At 44.2% G+C, this 22880-nt stretch overlaps 1 protein-coding gene across 4 annotated transcripts in view; it reads right to left on the reverse strand.

Moving 5' to 3' along the window:
* Window positions 1-2071: 2071 nt before the first annotated feature.
* Window positions 2072-22880, reverse strand: part of FKBP8 (FKBP prolyl isomerase 8) — a 33269-nt gene continuing 12460 nt past the window's right edge. For 3 of the 4 annotated variants that reach the window (XM_075610842.1, XM_075610843.1, XM_075610844.1), the window contains 7 exons: window positions 16691-16863; window positions 14290-14378; window positions 12085-12302; window positions 9247-9419; window positions 8212-8289; window positions 7703-7834; window positions 2072-6227 (listed from right to left, as the gene is read on the reverse strand). In XM_075610842.1, coding sequence (XP_075466957.1) covers window positions 6141-6227; window positions 7703-7834; window positions 8212-8289; window positions 9247-9419; window positions 12085-12302; window positions 14290-14378; window positions 16691-16863 — 950 coding nt within the window. In that variant the 3' untranslated portion in view covers window positions 2072-6140. The remainder of the gene's footprint in view (window positions 6228-7702; window positions 7835-8211; window positions 8290-9246; window positions 9420-12084; window positions 12303-14289; window positions 14379-16690; window positions 16864-22880) is intronic. The other variant, XR_012803447.1, reaches the window with a different exon arrangement.

Below are 22880 nucleotides of genomic sequence, written 5' to 3' on the forward strand. Positions count from 1 at the left end.
TACCATACTCGCCAGCCGTGCCTATTTCTGCACGGCTCGTCTCCCATTGGTTGATGCTCGGATCCTTCAGCAAATTACAGCAGCCTGCAGATCAATGGTTGGAAAAATGACCAGCAGGTAGTAGAGACAGCAATTTCAGCCTATAAATAATAGTACATACAAATAAATCCCAAAATACAAGTTACACAGATTCCCAACAAGCTCTGAGAAACCCCAACCATTACCACATTATATATATACATATATATACATATACATATTTATATATACACACATACATACATATACATATAAGTGCTAGTGGGCGTGGCTAAATGTATACAACAAAAAACAAAAATGCCCAAAGCTACTTCCATTGTGACAAAAATACACAGTGCAATATCTATATATCTCTTGTAAAAAGAGTAATTTAGTTTAACCCTTTGGCCAAAGCGTCTTAAGCCTGCTGCCACTTACAAGGCATGACCGTAGCAGGTCCTAACACTCACCGGAATACAAGTGTTTTATTGGTAAAATGATCGGAGAATATACTAAATTCCATGCGGTTTGGAGCCTGCGTAGAAGGCTTCACTGCTTGGAGGCTGCTGTATACCCCATTGACAGAGGAACTAAAATGGAACCTACAGAGGTAGCAAACCTTACCGCTATCGATGCCGCGGTCACGCAACCGTGACATTCGCGGCCCAAAAGGATTAAGACTGCAGGGGGTCCCATTGAGAAGCGTGGACGCCCCTCAACGCGATCGCGGCAGACACAGTCCACAGCGCCGCTGACTTCTGCTTTTGTCCGCAGTGCCGGGAACAGCAAGTCTCGCTACATCTGTATTTTCATGTACCCAAGGTCGGAGGGTTCGATATACAAATATACGTAGATGCACAACCAAGTATGGTGGTCCTACAACGGACTACGTACACGGAACCGGTCCGCAGTACGGAAAAGTTTGAGACACCCTGGAAGGGTTACCAATGGTTTCTGGCACGATTGACATTCATATCGCAACAGCTTCACATAGCAACGGCTTCACATAGTTGGCACGCGGTGCCCAGCGGCTGATGTAGCAAGATGGCACAACTTACTTCATGGCTTGAAATAAATAATGCCGATGACACGTGTTCATCTGCGTTACGTTTGACGCAGAACTTGGAGGAGCATTGGGTGGAGGCACCTAATATTGGCGTTGTGGGCCCCTCTGGCAGTAAAGGGTTAAATCACACGGGAATAAAGAAGAGTTCACCGAGTGGACAGCCTGGTTATAATCATCATCACTTCACACTCCGTCGCATAGAAGTCAGGAACTGCCCATAAGCCTCATCTCCAGTAATCGCCAACAATACATCAAGCACGCAATGCCACCCAAACTCAACTGCCAGCTAAACGCATCATATGAAATAGCAGCCAAGCACTGTGCAAAATGTATTCCTAAAAACAGAGCTATTTTTATGGGGGGGAACAGCAAGAACTCCATATAGCAGGGGTTCTCAACTCCAGTCCTCAAGACCACCCTCCCCACCCCCCCCCCCCCAACAGGTGTTCAGGGTCTGGCACCGATTTTGCCTTCAAATTCTCTACTGTTTAAAAGGTAAATCACAAACCCTATTAGTTTATAAACTGTTTAAATGTTACAAATGTGGTGCTGTATCACGTACAACTCTGTGATTCCTACTGTATCTCCTCTCCCAGGATCCCCTGCACGCTTTACTGGCTCCCTCCCAATTGAGGGCAATGACATAACCAGACTGGAATTAAAGCTTAATCTTATTCTATCTGCCATGTTGTTCTATCCCAGGCAGCAGACATTTAACTGGGAGCTACTCCCTCTTAGAAAGGCCAATGAAGTTAAATCAGAGGCCTGCAGGAATAAGGAAATACATTATGTTTTATTTGGCAATATAGCACATCCTACTGCCTTTTTGGGGGGTATAGAAATAAAATATTGGCAGTGTTAGTCCTGCCTTTTTGTTAAAAAAAAAAAAATATAGATTTTATTTTATAAGAATCCATTACAACATGTAGAAGCAAAACGCACAAACACAAATCGAAGATCCAAAAACAAAAATACAATACCAGAAGATTAAATAATTCAAATAATTTTATTCATCAGTAAAATGTAACACCAGGTTTTTAATATTGATTTTTAATCAATACATACTAATATATAACAGATATTTGCTTCACTTCTGACTCTAAACTCTTGTATTCACTTGAAAACTAGGTATAATTGACTGCAGATGTCTGCAATCCTCTGTATGCAGATCGTGCCGCAAAATTCCATATAATGCTGGGCCCTCAATGCAGGATTCAATGTTCCAGATTGTGTAGATCAGGCGTGGCCAATTCCCGTCCTCAAGAGCTACCAACAGGTCAGGTTTTCAGGACATCCCTACTTCAGCACAGGATGCTCAATCCATCGAAGACTGAGCCACCTTTGCTGAAGCAGGGATATCCTGAAAACCTGACCTGTTGGTAGTTTGAGGACTGGAGTTGGCCACCCCTGGTGTAGAAACACACGAGCACACTTTAATTAACCTCTTCACTGCCAGTGTTGCAAACCCCCCTGAGCAAAAGAGATTTAATAACCCCCCCCTCCCTCCCTAATTGTTACTGCATAGAGAACACCAGTTTTGAAGCTAAGGCCAGGTCCCCAGTGGCCGCTGCAGCACTCGCTATGGCGGGCGCTGCGGGGACAAGAGCCGCCCCTCAATGGGGCCGGGCCCGCTGCGAGGGGCGGCCGCCGCACTGCGCGTTTTTCAGACTCACATTAAAATTGTGATTAGACCTAGTGACGGAGCGCTAGGCCACACCCCCGGCGGTTCAGCCAATGAGGGTGATGTCATGGCCACGCCCCCATCTTTCCCCCTGCAGCTCACTGCAGACCGGGGAATTCGGCTGCATGCGCGTGCAGCGCAGGCAGCGGGGCCGCAGCCAAAGGCTAGGTCCCCAGTGGCCGCTGCAGAGTTCACGCCACACACCACAGCACAGCCCTCTAGGGGGCAGGCCCCAGTGGCCACGTGTGTGTGTGTGGGCGCGCAGAGCAGCATGACGCGTACACTGGCAGGGAAGACATGAATTTAGTCTTCTCGTGCCGTAGTCATGTGCTCGGTGGGCAGCCAATGGAAGGGCAGATATGCCCTGCCATGGCCACGCCCTCCCCACGCATCCAATAGCTCCTCTACAGACCGCGGCTGCAATCTGCACACGCAGCCAGGTCGTCAGGCGCGGGTGCAGCAGTAAATACTGGGGCCGTAGGATTGGTGATCCTATTGAAGTCTATGGGAATGAAAGCTGCACTTAAAAAAGTGCAATCCCTGTTAGCCGGGCAAAAACAAAAACCAAACAGCTGCCTTTTGTAAATAAATGACCAATCTAATTAGCTTCCTTCAACTAACCTAAGTGGGCAAGGATGTGTGTCCTTTCCTCCAGGAGATATTGGTTACACATTGCATTTCTTAGGGGCCTTTGAATGGGAGAGTGTTTATCAAGTGTTTTTCTTTACCCTTATCCACACCCTGTCCTCAGAGCCAATACAAATCATGAGGGGAGGGGGAGAAGAGGAGGCTTTGTCTGCGCAAACTCTTATCAAACATAAGTGAGATCACACAATAGGGAACAGAGGAAGCTAACATCCCCCCCCTCCCTAAGTCACAGTGTGTACTAACTAATGTTAAAACACAATTTTAAAAAACTTCTAGATTTTGTTAACAAGACATTAAACACCCATTTTGCGCATTAAACATATCACTGCCATCAGTACACTGCCACCTTACTATGGAAGGACAGTGGCATTTTCAGTTGGCTAAATTGGGTTCTTTTTTGTTTTTGTCAAATTCATAACATTTCCATGTTGAGCAAATACTTTGGAGGGTTTTTTTTTTTTTGCAACCCTCATCTAATGATAGGACTGTTTGTCAGTCCCAAATGCCCCATGTACGTTACTTTTCTTATGTTCTTTGTAATGTGTAATTTGTACACATTGATAAATGATAAACTTCATAATTACAAAACTCAAGCAGCTAATATGCTGAATTCAGTGTTCCCGGAAAAAAGGGCGATTCCAAGAAAGCCAATTACATGGGGACATTGTTATTATTTCGGCCCACTACATGGGACTGCGCCTTCAAAGTGAGGCCCCCTATTAAAATCTACATCAAGACAAATAACTTGCAATAAATCTACACTTCCCAAGGACCAGTACAGCTAGTAGCACTTGGTACTACATACAGGGCTATGGAGACTATATCCTAAAATCTCACGGCTGCAAAGAAAGCGCAAACAATGTTGCACCTAATTGAGTAAAGAAATGGAAACCCATTGACGGCCATGGCAGTTTTTTCTTTGTTAAATCTGGTGCAATATTTTTGCACTGGTTTTGCCCCAGTTCTGCCCCCTGTGAAACTTTTCCTAAAATAGCCCTGGGAGGGGCAGCAGAGAGACACTTGGTGCAACGGGTGTGTAAGCTGGTGAGGAGAGGTGCTTCCACATCCCCAGGTACAGGTAGTCCTTGCTATCCAACGTTTCACTTTACAACGAATGGCATATCCAACGCTTTACAATGCAACCCTATGGGCCATTTCGAGACACCGGAATGCGTTATCCGACGCCTGAATGCGTTATCCAACGCTCACTGCCACTGATTAACATGGGACTCACTTTCCAACGGTTTCACTATCCAACGCTACTTCCAGAACGTATTCCGTTGGATAACTGACTGTCTGCAGAACACGGACGTGATCTGTGTGGGAACAAAGCGCTGAGCTTTGCCTCTCGTCAGTGCTGCAACGCACTGGGCGTTCCCTTCAAGAATGAAGGGGTTAAACAATCGCAATAAAGACTCCGCCCCCCGAGCACCCGCTTTTAACCCCTTCACTGCCCAAAGGGGTTTTTAAATCTATTCCTCCACATCATGCTACAATAACCTATACAAATAAGACAACATGAAGTGAACCCACATAAATTATTCCTCAATACAACTCACCCATCTGAGACGGGCGAGAAAAGTCTTGCACCAGTCGCAGAAGCCGTACTGGGTTCTGGGGGTAACCCTTTGGGGCTATTCTATAGCCATTAACAGTGGCCAATCTGGCCGGTTTCTGCCAGAATTTCCCCATTGAAAAGGCCTGATCTGACGCATCCGGCGGATACAGAATATCTGTGTGCGCCGGACTGTGGTGTCACATCCAGGTCATGTCATGGCAAAGTAGAGAGACCACAGGTAAACAATCCATCCCATTCCAGCCCTCGCTTTATAACCGCAGTGTATATATAAAGAGGACCTCAATTAGTGGGGTCTCTGGACCCAAAAACTAGAACTTTAATGGAGACAGCATTACTTTCAGAAAGTAAAGGCTCCACTATGGTGAATGGTCAATCACGCAGCTTATGCTAAAAAAAATATAAATCAGTGAGACTGACCACAAATCCGTGAGACTGACCACAAATCCGAGAGACTGGCAATAAAATCGGTAAGTTACGCAGGGTGATGTTGAGATTAAAAAAAACAAGATCTGCTTTTTTTTCACCTTGCATGTGTGACAGTAATGATGAATGTATCCCAGAGTCTGCTCAGCGCTCTTATTTCTGCTGCAGGAACAGCAGGGACTGGTCCAGGTGATGAAGAATGGTGGAGAGAGAGACAGAGAGAACAGGTCGGTGCTGTTGTAGAAGCAGAAGCCTATGATTTAGCCCCGAAAACTACTCAGAACATCACAGATAACACTAAATATACAATATACTTCACTTTTTTTTTTTTTTTTACGTTATGTTCTGAATAGAATGCTCGAGCCATTGTAAGATTGTAGCGAACAGGTCAGAGTTATAAACAAAAATGCACAATGGCAGCCATTTTTAAGATCCCATTAATTCATTTGCCATCAAAATTTCTCCGGAAACAGAAAACAAGTGCAAAAATTCACAGCAATTTAAGTGAAAAAGCAAAGTACACTTGATTTGTATAAAAAAAAAAATATATATATTTTTTCTTCTCTTTTAGATTGCTCTGCAACTTTAACAGGATTTTTTTTGGGTGCGGAAGGGAGGGTGGGGGGGGGGGGAAGGGGGGAGAAAGAATTTGGAATGCTGCTGCCGGAACGTCTCAGTCAAGGTGTGGGTAATGGCTTTGGTCCTCATCATCGGATGTTAGAGATTTAATTACGGGCGGCAATAACGACCGACAAGGCCACCCCTCCTATTGCCACGGCCGTGGCCCCGAAAAGCCACTTCCAGGGGATGGTCTGTGGAAAGAGAAAATACAAAAAGTGGATTATTCATTTAGTGCAGAAGGTGCTGAACTCCAAGTCCTCAAGACCCCTCCCCCCCCCCCAACAGGTCAGATTTTAAAGATATCCCAGCTTAAGAGCAGGTGACTCAATCAGTGGCTCAAAGACTGAGCCACCTGTGCTGAAGCATAGAACCTCTGATTGAGCCACCTGTGCTGAAGCAGGGATATCCTGAAAACCTGACCTGTTTGGGGGGCTCTTGAGGACTGGAGTTGAGAAGCCCTGCATTTAGTGTTACCCCAGTCGCTGCCGGAGGGGTCTGCAATGCGTTGCTAGCCCCTCCAGCAGAGAAGGGGTGAAAACATGCTGAAGTAGTAACATCCAGCGCAACCTCCCCACGACACTTTCTGAACGGTAACAATCTGATTGTGAGATCTTTGGGTTAAACACAAAACCGTGTAAAAAAAATAATTCACAACTTCCCAAAAAGTGGCAGATTTTGAACTTTCGTCATCATTGCCAAAAATATCTGGTGAGCAAAGTTTATTCTTCAGCAAATAGGGTTGAAATACTTCACTGCAAATACCAAAACACCCAGAAGTACACAAGTGACCTATTGCAGCCGTGATAATACAGTGTAGGAGGGGTTACCAGGTGTCTTCTCCAAAAATATTGCACACAATGGTGAAAACTACGACACGTTTGAGACACACACACACACACACCTCTACACCTTTCTCTCCGCTCCATGCTGTTTCCTCCTCTCCTCGGCCCCATCCTTAGGCTCCTGAAACCACCTATTGATTGGCTGCTCCTGGGTAACGCAGCCAATTAGGATGGAGAAAGCTGCCCAGCCCCCTAGCACCAGCCCTGCTCAGGGAAATCCCGCAGACCCCCCAAGCCAGGTCAGGTGACTACGTCCAGAGAGGTAATACCGGACACATACATGTCCAGCATTACCTCAATAGTGGACAGTGTCCCCAAATACAGGACAGTCCGGTTCAGTACTGTACACCTGGCAACCCTAGGTGTAGGGCCTGTAGAAGTGGGGCTATGAGTCATGCGTCTACAGCTCTCTCACGTCTGAAACGTCTTTCACTTGGGGCTTCGTAGCTGTGGAACTCCCTTCCCGCAGCATTCACCAATCCACATCCCTCCACTTCTAGTCACGCCTGAAATCTCACCTCAATCAGCACTGAATTCCGACTACGCCTCACAGCCCTGAGGCACTTTCCCTCTCACATCTGTTCTATACTGCAGATTGTATTCTGCAAGTCTCCCATTATTTCATTTAGATTGTAAGCTCTGTAGAGCAGGTAACCCGATGTCCAATGTTAATTTCCCGTTTAATTCACTTGTGAAACTATGTATATAATCTCCTTGTATGGTCTTGCAAATTCTGTAAAGAGCTGCGGACATTGGTGGTGATACCTCTACATATATACATACATACATACATACATACATACATAATGTAGCAGCACAATTACCCAGGAAATCTTTGCTCTGGGCTTCAATCCCGAGCTGCTGATGTCCCCCAGCATTTTCTTGTACATCGCCGTCTCCACGTTCTTCTGGTCCGCGTTCTTCTTCACCAGCTTCGAGAGCTCCGCGTGGATCGTCTGCAACGGCACATGTAAAGGTCCGGCTCTAATGCATCGTCTGTGGAGTGCCAGGCAATGCACTGGCAGCGCGTGGGTTCAGAAACCCGACAAGGGCAGCGCTCGGAGTCTGATGGCACCAAGGGGGTATGATGGATGACCAATTTGCAGAACTGAAAAGCCGCTGCTTATAACCCCTTCCCACCCAGAGGGGACTGCAATACAAACAAAATGACAGCACCGCCCTGACCCACTACTCACCGGGTTTCTAATCCCTAAAAAGCAGGCCCGTACCTGGAGAGTTGCAAGCCCTCCGGCACTGACTGGGTTAAGAGCCAGAGGTTACCAGCTCACCAGAAAAAATACATTTAAAAAAACACAGACGCGCAGATCTGTACCTTGTTTGCTGGCTCCAGCTTCAAGGCCTTCCTTAAAATGGCTATAGCTTCGCTGTACTCCGCTTGCTGTGCCAATACCTGCAAAGAGAAGGGAGAACAGCTTGTGTTTAATGACCAAACTACAAATCACAGGAGAAGTATATGCGGGAGAATTTGGTGCTACATATAACTTATATGTCATTTTTGTCAGTGAAGATAGTGATTTCTACCCCATGGTTTATCTATAGAGCTATCTTGGGGGCCTACGATTATTTATTTATAAAATATTTTACCAGGAAGTAATACATTGAGAGTTACCTCTCGTTTTCAAGTATGTCCTGGGCACAGAGTAAAACAAATAATACATGGTTACGAGATGAGATTATGAGAGTGCCCAGGGCCTACGAAGACTTTAATCCGGCCCTGGGTGGATAAGGGTAAAGAATACACGTGATTGACAAACACCTCCCCCCCATTCAGAGGCCCAGAAGAAATTCCACTGTCCCATAACGTGGAATCGCACCTTTAAATGCAAAGAAGGTCGGTTATCTGCTTTAAAATGCCATCACATATAGATTACTTTCAAATTAGGCTGGCAAAGGTGCAGCCACGTCCAATATGATCCAACACCTCTTCTACCTACTGTACCACCTCTGGGTATACAGATGTACCCAACATTATCACCCAGAAAGAAGGTACAAAAATATATATATTTAGTTTTCAAGCTAGCAGTATGGATTACTGCATCCCAAACAACCATGTCTGTCCCTAATTCAATATGCGGTGAAGTCACTTCCCGGTGCTAGAGAAGAGGTTAGTAACATTCATCAGACTGGAGCCAATCGCTTCTCTGGCGCTGGGAAGTAGCTTCTGCAGCTACTGAATGTAGGTGTTGCATACTTCGTAGGTGCAAAAGCGACACCTAGTGGCTGTTTATAGAATTACTTCTGGTGAAAAAGTCTCCCGTTCAATTCATGGATGTGAAACTCCTGCGAGAGAGATGTGGGATAAGTGCATAACTCAAACTGCCCCCAATCCAGTATCTTCACCCCTTACCTTCCCCTTTCTGAACAATGCCTTGATGTTCTCCGGCTGATGCTCTAGGACCAGGTTACAAGACTTCAGGGCGGCCTCGAAGTGGTCCAGCTTTAGCTGCGAAGCGGCCAGGTTGTTGAGACATTTCATCTTCATGTCCAGTAACTCCGCTTCCTCCTCCGAGCTGAAGTCAACTGGAGAGTGTGGAGAGACCAGAGCTTAACCCTTCCCAGCCCATTCACTGCTGCAAGCGGCACTTAAAGCTGCAGACCAAGCAATATCCTACTATACCTGTGTTTTTTTTAAATAAATCAGTTCTGAACTATGAGAAAATACTTGTAGCATTTGTTTTAAACAACTCTGAATGATATTTTGAATGTATAATGTAAAAAGCATTTTGTTTCTATAGCAACCATTTCCAGAGGCACATCCCCTTCCTCTTCTGAAACAGGCTCTGGCACACCCCTTTTTGATACCCGCCCTCTCTAGCAGTGCACCAATTGTGTCTAGTGACTGCCTGGTCACATGATCTTCCCCTCAGGACTTTGCATCTTTGGGCCTCTTCTGCTGCACTGACAGACATTTAGTGAACCTCAGAGCCAAATCTTCACTGATCGATCACAGGAGAACGGATCGATTGGCAACATAGCTAATTACTTATCATTGTGTGGATTGTATTGATGCACATATTAAAGGGGGAAAAAAATATATGTTTTTAACGACAGTGTGCACTGCTGCTTTAAATTAAAAAATATCTTTTTTGTTTTAATATATGCAGCCTTTTATTACCTTTATTGAAAACTAATTACCTAAGCTGCTGATCAATTCGTCCTCCCATGATCGATCAGCAAAACCTTGCTTCCCAATTCACTAAATGGCTGCTTTTCCGTTTCAATCAATCCTTCAGTCCGTGTAACTCAGCAGCTACAATGTATTCTTATATTACTAAGGCAATATTATCTATGGTCAGATTTTTACACATTCGCCCATTTTACTTTGTGAAACTCTGTTGCTTTGAATGTAGTTCAATTCCTCAGGCGAGTTTCAGGAATGCAAGTTTCGTTTCACACAATTAAGTCCCGGCTTCAAGCAGCAATACTACATCCCCCCCCCCCCTTTTTTTTCTCTTTTCTTTATTTTTCTTATTTTTAATTGTAAAGCATGTGACAATATATCATTTTACATTCTTACCTAAGCTGGTAATGGTTTGAAGTTCCCGTTATAAATCTGTCAAAATCCTGATTGTGTGCCTAACTAAATGGCCGCCTTTCAGTTTAAATGTCCTTCAGTCAGTGTAACTTAACAGCTACAGTACAATGTATCCTGATATTACTAAGGTAACATTGACTATTGTTACAGTTTGCAGCTCAAACTGCTGGGAACATTGGCAACAAATGATCACAAACAGAAAAGTGTTACAAAGATCTTGCACTGCTGGGGAAGTGTGCTAAAATCTGCTATAGAAGTCAAAGGCTGATCAGTATATTAAAACGCATTAAAAATGGCATTAAGAGTTGAATAATATATTTTTTTAATGCAGTAAATATAATCTAATACTATAGAACTGATTTAAAAAAAAAAAAAGTAGAATATTGCTAGGATTGCTCCTATGCTGCTAAACACCCAAATGAAGACAAACTTGAATCCGAATGACGGGTAATAACTATGTGTTTAATATATCAAGGTCTAAATATCAATAAAACAATCCAGCTAAATCAGCCCAAGTAATGCGCTTCATGGCCTTCCTCTGTGTGCTGCCGTGTCCAGTATCTCTCTGGCCAGTCAATAAGACTGGATGTGATATTCTCATTACTCAGATTCTCACTGGCAATGAATGTTACCAACAGCCATACTATCTTTCAGTAAGGGCAGTTAAAATGTGGAATTCATTACCCATGGAGACGGTGATGGCAGATACAATAGATTTGTTAAAAAAAAAAAAAAAAGAAGGTTGGACATCTTTTTAGAAAGGAACGGTATACAGGGATATACCAAATAAGTAAACATGGGAAGGATGTTGATTCAGGGAGTAATCCGATTGCCAATTCTTGGAGTCAGGAAGGAATTTATTTTTCCCCTTAATGGGGTTTTTTTGTTTGCCTTCCTCTGGATCAATAAGTATAGATATAGGATAAAGTATCTGTTGTCTAAATTTAGCATAGGTTTAACTTGATGAACGTACGTCTTTTTTCAATCTCATCTACTATGTAACTATGAGACAGAGTGGGAAAGGGGCATCTCCCAGAGGTAAGGCTGAGGCGCTACTCCGGGACTGCTGCTGCTTTAAAGGGTCAGTTCACCCGAAGACCAAAGTGACCTCATGACACGGACAGGTCGGTTCCACCTCAAGTGACTTAATAGCAATGTCATCTTAACCAGCCGTATCGAAGTGATTGACCCCTTAAAAATATCAGCCAAGTGTAATATTTTTGAATAAATACAAGGAAGGATATTGAGGAAATGAGGATTTGTCCTCCCACAACCCCCTACTCGTCTAACCCTCACTACTCATTGGCCTCTCCCTCCCAGGTGAGGGCAGTACATGGGAATGAAAGCTTTATCTCATTCTATCTGCCATGTTGGTCTATCCCAGGCATCAGGGAATTTTCAGAGACTTTGACAGTAGGGCTGAATTTGCAATAGGGTAAAGAAACAAGAGCAATACTAGAATGGTGGGCCAAATTTACCAATCAGCTTTTGCAATAAGGCACCTTCTAGTGATGGACAACACCATGCAGACTATTCAAGTCAACAAGCTGTAACATGGCCCCCAGCGCCAGAAGGTGTGAGATAGAACATAGCTTAGTAGATATGGGCCTGTACCTTTAATATACGTAAGAGCACAGAGGTGCGATCTACCTTTTGAGCTTGAATTAACGTTCTTCAGTGCTATGTCATAGGAGTTAATTGCGAAGACGTAATCCGCTTGTTGATAATAGAAGTTCCCCCGTTCTCGTTTCCGATTGGCCAAATCAAGCTTCTCCCGTCCAGTCAGAAGTTCCAGGTCTGGAGCATCCTTTGCGTCCAGCACAGTGACCTCCAGGATCAGGTTTGAGTTGGGTGGGATGTCCGGGCTCCTGGGGAGTTAGTTATACAAGTGACCAGTAAGTGACCGCATTCTGCGTTCCATAAATGTGTGTGCGTATAGGTATGTGTGTGCGTATGGGTATGTGTGTGCGTAAGGGTATGTGTGTGCGTAAGGGTATGTGTGTGCGTAAGGGTATGTGTGTGCGTAAGGGTATGTGTGTGCGTAAGGGTATGTGTGTGCGTAAGGGTATGTGTGTGCGTAAGGGTATGTGTGTGCGTAAGGGTATGTGTGTGCGTAAGGGTATGTGTGTGCGTAAGGGTGTGTGTGTGCGTAAGGGTATGTGTGTGCGTAAGGGTATGTGTGTGCGTAAGGGTATGTGTGTGCGTAAGGGTATGTGTGTGCGTATAGGTATGTGTGTGCGTATAGGTATGTGTGTGCGTATAGGTATGTGTGTGCGTATAGGTATGTGTGTGCGTATAGGTATGTGTGTGCGTATAGGTATGTGTGTGCGTATAGGTATGTGTGTATGTATGTATATATATGTATGTACACATGTATATTTCCATTATTCCATCACAACATTCTCTATATAGATCACCAGACAAAAATAGTTACTGTATATTGGTTTATATATAGATAGATATTTGTTCACATTCACTTAATCCCCCTCACGTCTCCTTAATGCCAAGGCCGCCTTTGTATTTCAAAAGAGAAAAGCCTTCTACAGTATGTCTGTACTGATATTTCCCCAGGCTACCTGTTTCTACATTATTTTATTTCACACTTCTTGTCTACATCCATTTTAACCAGATATCCCTAATAACATTGTGCTAAACTATTTGTTCCACACCTGATGAAGGAACCAGAGAGGTTCCAAAGCTTGTAACATCAACTACTTGTTGGTCCAATAAAAGGCATCGTACTGTGCCACCTACTCTCTCTCCCTCCTTTGTTACTTCCTTAAAGCAGCAGTACGCGACACTCCGTTTGTTTTCTCACGTATGTATACTTGTTTACCTTATTTGAAACAAGGGGTCTCCCAGTGCAGAACCGCAGCCTTCCACGCTACGGGGGAACCGCCCGTTTCCGGCAATACTTTGTTTTCTAATTCGCTTACAATAATTTTTGTCCGGGAGAAACAATATGGCCACTGGAACTACCCTCAGTCTGGCAGCCAACAGAAGGCTGGGGCTTTGTGAGATGACATGGCAGCTTCTGATTGGGTGCTCACCCTATCTGGTTATTTTCTAGTGGGATCCACTTCTGCTTTTGTTACATGCGACTAAACTGAAGTACTGGTAGCGATATGTTCAATTACGGTTACCATAAATCTGTATAAAAAAAGAAGGGGACACCAAAAGGCGCTCATCGCTCGCGCAGGCGGCGTTGCCGGACTTTTTTCGTTATTTAAAAATTTCTCCCAGACGGCGACCTTCAATCAAAAAGCCGGACATGTCCCGGGAAAATACAAACATATGGTAATCCTAGTTTAATAGTTTTTTTTTTGTAATTATTATTATTTTTGGTTTTTAATAAGGTGATTCTTTGCTTTGGAGGAAAAAACTGTATTCCCAAATTATCTGCCAACGTTGTTTTTTTTGTAAATATTTATAGATCTTGTAACCATAACTTTGGGTGCGTGCACTGCTCATATCTATGCATTACCCCTCCTCGCACAGGAGGGTAATGAAACAATACTCCCTGGATCTGTAAGAGTAGCTCAATGATAATGTTGTTGCTTTTGATGTTGTTGACTTTAAACCCAGAGCGACTCTTAACGTCAGCTTCTTGTGACTTTGCGCAAAACGCTTTACCTCCCTTTGCCTCAGACAAAATTAGATTGTAAGCTCTTTGGGCCAGGGACAGGTGCCTACAACACTCTAGGTATAGCGCTGCATACTGTCAGTGCGTTATAAGAATCCTATATTATTATCATTAAACATACTAATGTCATGGTTTCAATATGGCTGTAGGTGGGGCTACCAATAGGGGTGACCTCCACCTGTTCATAGGGCGCAGGGCTGATCGATACCCACCTGCCTTCCTTCCCGTAGCAGTATTTTGCGTCCGACGTAATGAGTGAGGTTTCTCCCATCTCCATCAGCTGAATGCAGAGGTCAAGAGCCTGCAGAAAGGCAACTCCGTCAGAGCATGGAACAGAGGAGCCAGAATGGTGACCCTCAACATAATGGTGACGCCCTAGCCCAGGGATACTCAACTCCAGTCCTCAAGTCCCCCGCCCCCCCCCAAACAGGTCACGTTTTAAGGTTATCCCAGCTTCAGCACAGGTGGCTCAATCAGTGGTTGACTCGAAGGCTGAGCCACCTGTGCTGAAGCTGGGATAGTCTTAAAACATGACCTGTTGGAATGGGGGGGGGGGGGGGTGAGGATTAGAGTTGAACACCAATACTCAGGAAAATGAAAATACCAACGCATTTGTATTTACATTGTTGAATAATCCATATAAAGTCCTAAATGCAACAATGAAAAAATCTACATTTATTAAACATGGTGGCAAAGCTTTTGAGAGAGTGAATTATGAAACGTTTTAAGCGATATTTATACGTTAAATTAAAAAAAAAAAAAAAGGGGGGGGGGGGTGTTTTCTAAAATACATCCTCTTTCCCTAAAAATAAAGTGCTAAAAAAAAAAAATAAACAGGGGGGGTACTTGGGGTGTGAAACTGAAAGAGAAGGCGTGGAACGCTGGTTGTAAAACTAAAAATGGAGATGTAATCTGTGCCCTCGAGAACCAGCCCACTACAACCATTGCTCCCAACAGAAGTTCTTCAGCTGGTCCATGTAATAATAACTTTTTCATATAGCGCTTTTCTCCCAATGGTGGCTCAAAGCGCTTCACAATTGCAGTAAAGCGCACGGTACGCAGCTCTGGAATTCTACACACAGTGCCTGCCCCGTGGAGCTTACAATGTTTAGGCGCCTGAGGCACAGGGAGATAAAGTGACTTGCTCACGGTCACAAGGAGCCGACACCGGGAATTGAACCAGGTTCCGTGTGCTCTGTCACTGAGCCTCGCCGTCAGCCCTGTACTCGCCCGTTATGCCGCAAGCAGAAGAGGGGACCTGTGAATTCATTCTAAGAAATAGTGTTACCGTCCCCTTCCACCCCTGGAAGTTCTCCAACTGCCCAGCCAGCCATCTCATTACAGTCTGGCTCTGTTCTCTGCCCTACTCCTGCGTGCTGTATGAGAACGGAGTGTGCTCCTACAGGATTTGTGCTTCCACTATTTACAGCACAACAGTCAACATGTCTCCTATTACTTAACTTACAGGGTCAAATGATACTGCATTTTTTTAATAGTATGTGCAAGGCCATTCTCATATTGTAATATTCAGGAATGGTCCTTTTCGCGCACACACACTTTTAAACCGTTTGAATAAAATTGCAGCCCTGACTCAGCCTGTTAGTTTTACCTATTCATTCAAATGTATTTCTATTGCTAGCATTAGTAAAATCTCTCTTTTGAGGACACCCTTTTCAATTGTGAACAGGTACGGTAACACATTTTAACATGAGCAATTGTAGCAATGTGCTCACTAAATACTGTAGGTTTGAATTACTTAATATACATAGCCCGTTAAATAACTCAACTGCATTACTCTCGTCTCACCACTAGAGGATGCTCTAGTACATTAAATAGTTTTTTGACACAAGACCTCAATAGCACAGTATGCATGTCTCAATTAATATATTGGTGTTGCAATGAATTAAAGCCACTTTGTCATGTAACACGCCTGCCATTTCTGATGGTAAGTTTATCATTAAAGGCGCAGTCCCCAGTGGGAATCTTTATTGGCTCTCCAATAAGGACAGGTTGGGATAAAGACAAACATTCTCCCATTTACAGGCCCCTAAGAGATGCCATTTGTAATTAATTTCTAGAGAAACAAAAGAAGTCAGACGTTTGCCTTCAGCACGGTTAGATTAGTTTAAGGAATCCAATTTGATTATTCATTTATTTACTAAAAAGGTTGTTTTTTTTGTGGCACCTTTCAAAAGAAGCTACAGATATAATGAGTCAAGATTATGGAGTACAGAGCTATTGATACCATTGCAAATGGTCTTAGAGGAATATATAATAGAAAATATACATACACATACAATATATAGATCTATAGAGATAGATAGATATACACACACACACACACACATTATCTGGTAGTGTTAGGACCTGTGAACTGGGTCTACCTGGTCATGGCTCACAGGCTTACAATGCTTTGGCCAAAGGGTTAAACTAAATGACCCTTTTTCAAGAGAATATATAAAGTATTTTTCTGTGTATTTTTGTCATATTGGATGTAGCATTGGGCTTCTCTGTTGCTAGATATATACATCTATATATTTATCTATATCTATATTTCGTTTTTTTCCATATAATGACTCGAAGACGCTACCCCATCACTGCCGGCTATCTCACCTGGATGACATCACCATCTCCCAGCGTGAAGGTGAGCGAATCCTGACCTTCCACCACCTCCTCCCCACTCTCCAGCGTGATCTGTAACCGCACGGTGACATCCTGCCCTTTCCTTGGTCTGCTCTCAGAACCGTTCCCGGCACTCAAAACCTTCTTCTTCAGGATCCCATTACCTGCAGGGACAAGTTCATAGTGTCACAACACGACAGCTCCCCATTCATTGATGGCTTCCATACTGAGCCCACACACACACACACAAACACACGAAGGCGGACAGCGTGTTAAAGCTTTGAGTGGCGGAAAGGTCTTTCCGGCATCATGTGCGGTCACACATATATATACACACACACACACACAGTGGTCGACAAATTACCAAAAAATCTACTCGCCACCTAGTACCACACGTGTGCCGCTTGGGCCAACAGGAGTTCGCCACAATGTTAAATCCACTCGCCCAGGGCGTGCAAATGTATAGGTTTGTCGAACAGTGTGTGTGTGTGTGTGTGTGTGTGTGTGTGTGTGTGTGTGTGTATATATATATATAATCTTTATTTATATAGCGCTATCCATGTACATAGCACTTCACAGCAGTGACACACGACATAATAAATATAACACATTAAGGGAATAAGCCCTTCAGACATAAAGAGTAACAATAGGAAAAGGAGCCCCTGCCCCAAAGAGATTACAATCTAATTGGTAAGTAGGAAGAACTTACAGAGACAGTAAGAGGGTGTTCTGGCAAGTGCATCTGCAAGGGGCCAAGGCCGATGTATAGATAATAAAGAGAACCTGATCAAACAAATGTACGTGTACACATACACACACACACACACACACACACACACACCTATGTGGGAATACACTGCTAACCAAGTCTGTTCTCTTTGAAACTCCCAGCGTTGGTTTCACTTGTGGCGGGGTCCCCTTACCTCCGGTGTGAGGGGGAACTGCTCCGCTCCTCTGACATAGAACAAGGTAAGAATCAAAAATCTAGCCGCTCCATAATACAAAAGGTAGGCACTCACCAGCAAAAAGGGGTTAAAAAGGTATACTTTAATGAACTACATAAAAAACAAAAAAACAGACAGTACTAACTACTCTCCCACATGTTTCACGCCTACTGTGGCGCTTTCTCAGTTACTCCTTGAGAAAGCGCCACAGTAGGCGTGAAACATGTGGGAGAGTAGTTAGTACTGTCTGTTTTTTTGTTTTTTATGTAGTTCATTAAAGTATACCTTTTTAACCCCTTTTTGCTGGTGAGTGCCTACCTTTTGTATTATGGAGCTGCTAGATTTTTGATTCTTACCTTGTTCTATTGTTGTGTATGAGAATCTGCTTCACCACCGGATGCCTGGCGGAGACGCTTTTGGCAGCGTCAGGGCAGCTGCAGCAAGAAAGGATGACCAAGGCGGCGTATTATCGTGAGTAAAGGGTACTCCACGCCAGGCATAGTCAGGGTAAGGGGGACGTTAGTGACTGCACCTCACAATTGGTTGTCCCCTCCTTGTCACCATTATCTATCTGAACATAGAAAACTGCAGCCCCTTTATCCTTTATTTTCCGGTGTCAACTCCTATTATCACTTTACTACTGCCTAAAGGCTTTATTTCCAACCTCCTGGAGCTTTGACACGGTTTTTTCTTTGTTCCGCTCCTCTGACAGTCTGAATGAAAGTTGCGGTGGCCATCTTGGATTGGCTCTGCATACAACAAGCAGGAACCAGAACTCCCAGAAACCTCGGAGTGGGGATAGGTCACTGTGACGATAGAGAGGATTTGGCCCAGGATTAAAGGGGTTACACCCCATTTGGCCACCCTCTACTCTCACCTGGGAAGCAAGGGGTTAACTGGACTGGGGTCCAGTAATGTGGTTTTGCCTTGCTTCAGCCATCCAACTGTTTATTCCCCTGTAAAAATGTATTGTTTCTGAGATAGTGTCTGCACCACACACACACTGGGGCTGAAAGGGTTAATAGTTGAACAGTGATTCTAGCCCTTTGTTTAAGTTACCCTCAAAGATGCCTGCCTACTAAATGCAAATGGTCAGGAGAGCAACCAAATGTTTAGGAAGCAGCCCCCTGATCAAAGGCTCAGCCACTCTACCTGGTTGCAGGAAGCTGGAGTAGTTTGTGAGCGTTATAACCCACACTTACAAACCATAGTATCCTGCCAGACCCCCCATGTGGTAGACTGGCCAAACACCTCTGATTTAGGAGTGGGGCTACAGAATGAGTGACCTTATTAAATATAAGAATATTATGAGATGTCCTCGGCTGAACGTGCTAAAAGCTACATATGTTTATTCGTGGGACTGATCCGCAACTAACGGTTACAGACACCTGATGTTTAGCCGGTCCTAACAGACAGATATTAATATCTCTCTTAATTTTAGTATTACACGGTAATATTTAGTCTCATTGGGAGCGTCATCCGTGACGGAATGTATTAATATGTCTCGCGTGCCAGCAAATACTACTGAACTGAAGTTATGAAGTTATTTACAGTGTATATGGAATTTTGGTTCGGCTCTGAAAATGCAGACCCCCATCTACTATGCTAATAGGGCAGGGAGAGCATCCTGCCAGAATTAGCATAGGCCAGTGATCAAAAAGGTAACTGCCCTAATTGTTTATACTGGGGGCAGGAACCAAGGAACTGCGTGTTTGTAAGTGTGATACTTCACACTTACAATGGAAGCTAAAATCTGCTTCAAAGAGATTTTTTCTAGCCAACTCGGCATCTAGGGTTAAGAGATGAGTTTGACATGGTATTTAAGTCAGAGTCACCCCTTACTCAAATGTTCCTTCATGTGCCTTCATGAGCTGCATGCATTGCTGTGATGTCAACTGAATTATGGAAGAAATGGCCCATCCTGTATCCTGATGGCTTTCTTGTCCTAACCTTTAAGTAAGTGTCAATATTTTGTCTGTTATTTGTATATCTCGTGTGTTCACCTTTATCAAGGAATAAATTATATGTTATCATATCTAAGTCTCGTCCGGTTCAACACAGTTATATATTTGGTGTGTATTATTCATAGCCTGTCACAAAGCTCCCGTCACAGTCACATGGGCCATCCCAGTCAATGGAGGTGCGAGCGGCCATTTTAGAGACTCTGGATATCCTCTGCAGGGCAGGAACACGCAGTTAATCCTGAGGGAGCCAGCGAAGAGGACGGACGTGTCCAGGGAGTCAGTAAGTCCCTGGACTAGGCCAGAACTTTGCCACAGAACTAAGGCCCCAGTTAGGCCCCGATCCCTGTTTGAGTATAATATTGCAGGACAGGCCCTAGATAGGGACCCTCCCTCAGAGCTGCAACCTGCACTACTGTGCCAGCGGACGGACGTCCGCGCGGCGACCTGCGGCCTGGACAGAGCTGCACGTGGCAGCAGAGGTGGAATACTCCGGCTGGGATTGTTCCAGATTCTTGTCTGGATGGCACTTTAGGGCAAGCTTTCGGTAAGCTTTTTTGAGTTCCTCCTGAGTGACATTGGGTTTCACTCCCAAAATATCATCCGCGCCCTGGATAAGGTGTGAGGGGAGTGGTGTTGGAGACACTGCTGTGTGGGACCTGATCCAGCGTCCTCCTCTCCTTATTCCGTGGTCTGGCCTGTGACCAGGAAGGTACCAACGTGCACCTACACATAACAGGGGGGTAGCGCTACCTCACACAGATGGGATTGCTTGTCCGGACACCGGGGTTATAGGTGCCTCAGGCACAAAGAGTACTTTGGAGGAACCACTAAGGGGGTTGTATTGTTGCACTATATTATTGGTGTAGTATTGCACTATATTATTGGTGTATTGTGTTGAGTGTGATATATGTTATATACTGTTACAGCAAAGACGAGTTCTATAAATATCTGGTGTGATATTGTTAATACTGATTGTAGTGGTTCCTATGAGGAGTCATCCCGCCCACGCTGGGATCCCTCATAGCTGGAGGCGCTGCACTAAGAGAGAGCTCACCCCAGGATCCCAGAGGCGGAGGCTCAGGCCTCCTGTGAGCGTACAGGTAACAGCAGCAGGCGTAAATCGCTCGCGGTTTCCCTTAGGCAGAGGGGAAAGGGGGTTACACACTTTTCTTGCTTTGTAATGGGTAATTATTCATACAATATTCTGCACATCATTAATCAATGCCAGACTTCCGAACAAAATTAGCAGGTAACGTTACAAAAAGACTATCTGCGCCTGTGAGACCGAGACACAGTAACAGCTTAATGGCACCATCCGTGCGAACATGTCTGAGGTTTGAATCATTAGTCACCCTGCAGTGTAGGGCCTAATACATTGCACTTGTGTAAATAGGATTGTTCGTAAGCTCTCTAGGTGGACTTAGATCACAGGCAACAGCACAGTGAAATCGGGAGGCTTACGTTCTCGAAAGATTTCTTAACCCCGTCATACCTGAAAAGTCTGTAGTAATATATAGAATATATTATCATTTAATGGGGTGTAGTAGCAGTCCACCAAATAAATCAGTAACTGCCTGGGTGCAACAAACTGATACAAAATGAGTATATACAGGAGAGACACAGGCACACTAAGGCTGCGCTTATAGTGCCGGCGACGCGACGTCGCAGCAAAACAAATGTATTGCCGCCGTCGCGTGCGCTTATAGTAAGCGCGACGGAGCGAAATTTGGAAGCTGGTCAAATTTGATTTTTCAGAGGCTGTCGCCACGTGACAGCCTCTGAACCAATCAATGGCCAGGTTGCTTGCGACGTCGCTGCAAAAGCGTAATACAACTTTCGCGGGTGGCGACGGCGACGTCATCCGTCACGCGCATTCTAAGCGCGGCCTAAGGATGCGCATACTGTATAAGCAAATCGTGGCTGCAACGCGCCGGTTCTCATCTCACCACCTCAAGGTTTGTTTAAATGTCCCGATTCACGTGACCGGGACATTTAAACGCACAGGAGATACCGGCAGCCCATACCGGGGCCTGTAACTCAGGAAGCAGGGGGTCCCTGGACCTGAAATTAATGCAGTTCTGCTCCAGAGACCCACTGCTTCAATTCAAAAAAAGGGACCCTTTTCATCAAATCTTATATATTTCTCGCTCAATTCCCATAAAAATGTGCTGAACTGTATGTCTGTTATGTAGAGTAACACTATAGAAGAAGCACAATGTAGACAAATCAACATAACTAAATTGATGTCACTGTATTATGTCAACAAGTACCAGATACACTGCGGTAGGTTCATGTTCATTAAACGAGAAATAGGAGTTTTCCCTGCGTAGCTTGTAAATGTGTTAAACAGTTGTCATCTAAATCTGAAACACCAGGATTACTAAATGGTTGATTTAAAGTATGGTTCAAAATGTCCGTCTCCTGCTGAAACGCCCGAAGACAAGAACGCCGCTGTCTGCATGACCGATGCGTTCAGCCACCTGCTCCCACTCCTGAACGATACAGCATTCGTTTTTCCGTCCTCCTAGTGACCATCCTTATCAGGAAACATTTTATTTCTGCGTTTTGAACCATTATTTTTGTTCTGTCTGAAGCACTGTATAACGTGCTTATCTTCCTCGCTAAACAGCACTAAGTAAATATGCACCGGGTGAGGCCATCGTGCGGTCACCAATTCCACAGAATACTTAGTAGATTATCAAATAATTCTTAAACGTAATAATCTACTGCGGCAGACCTATAGTTGATCACATTTTCATGAAAATGGGATGACTTTTTTTGCAAGATATGACGATAAAAAAAAAAAAAAAACAGGTCCCCTTTTATTTTAACACTGTACATACCGACACACTATAATATATACATATTAGTGTGTGCGTAATATATATATATATATTGCATGGTTTTGAAGCAAAAGGTGGCACTGTGTGCTGCTCATTTGCATGTCATTTCCCAGAATCCCTTGCTGCAGTGTAAGTGCTGGGTGATAATGGTGAAAGGCGGCATTGCAGACCTGTCTAAGACATGCAAATTAAAGGGATGTACAATTGTGTGTGTGTGCGCGTGTGTGTACATGTATATGTAATATATATATATATATATATATATATATATATATCACACAGACACACACACAATATTGTACATCCCTTTAATAAATGAAGGGGGAGGGAAACAAGTGCACTCACGAGGGAAGGAAATGTTAAAGCAGTCTGTGATATAATCCCCAGCCAGCAATCCCGCAGGCACAGAAACACGATCCTGGCAGTCCTC

This window comes from Ascaphus truei, chromosome 8 (assembly GCF_040206685.1).
Source record: "Ascaphus truei isolate aAscTru1 chromosome 8, aAscTru1.hap1, whole genome shotgun sequence".
Lineage (NCBI taxonomy): Eukaryota > Metazoa > Chordata > Amphibia > Anura > Ascaphidae > Ascaphus > Ascaphus truei.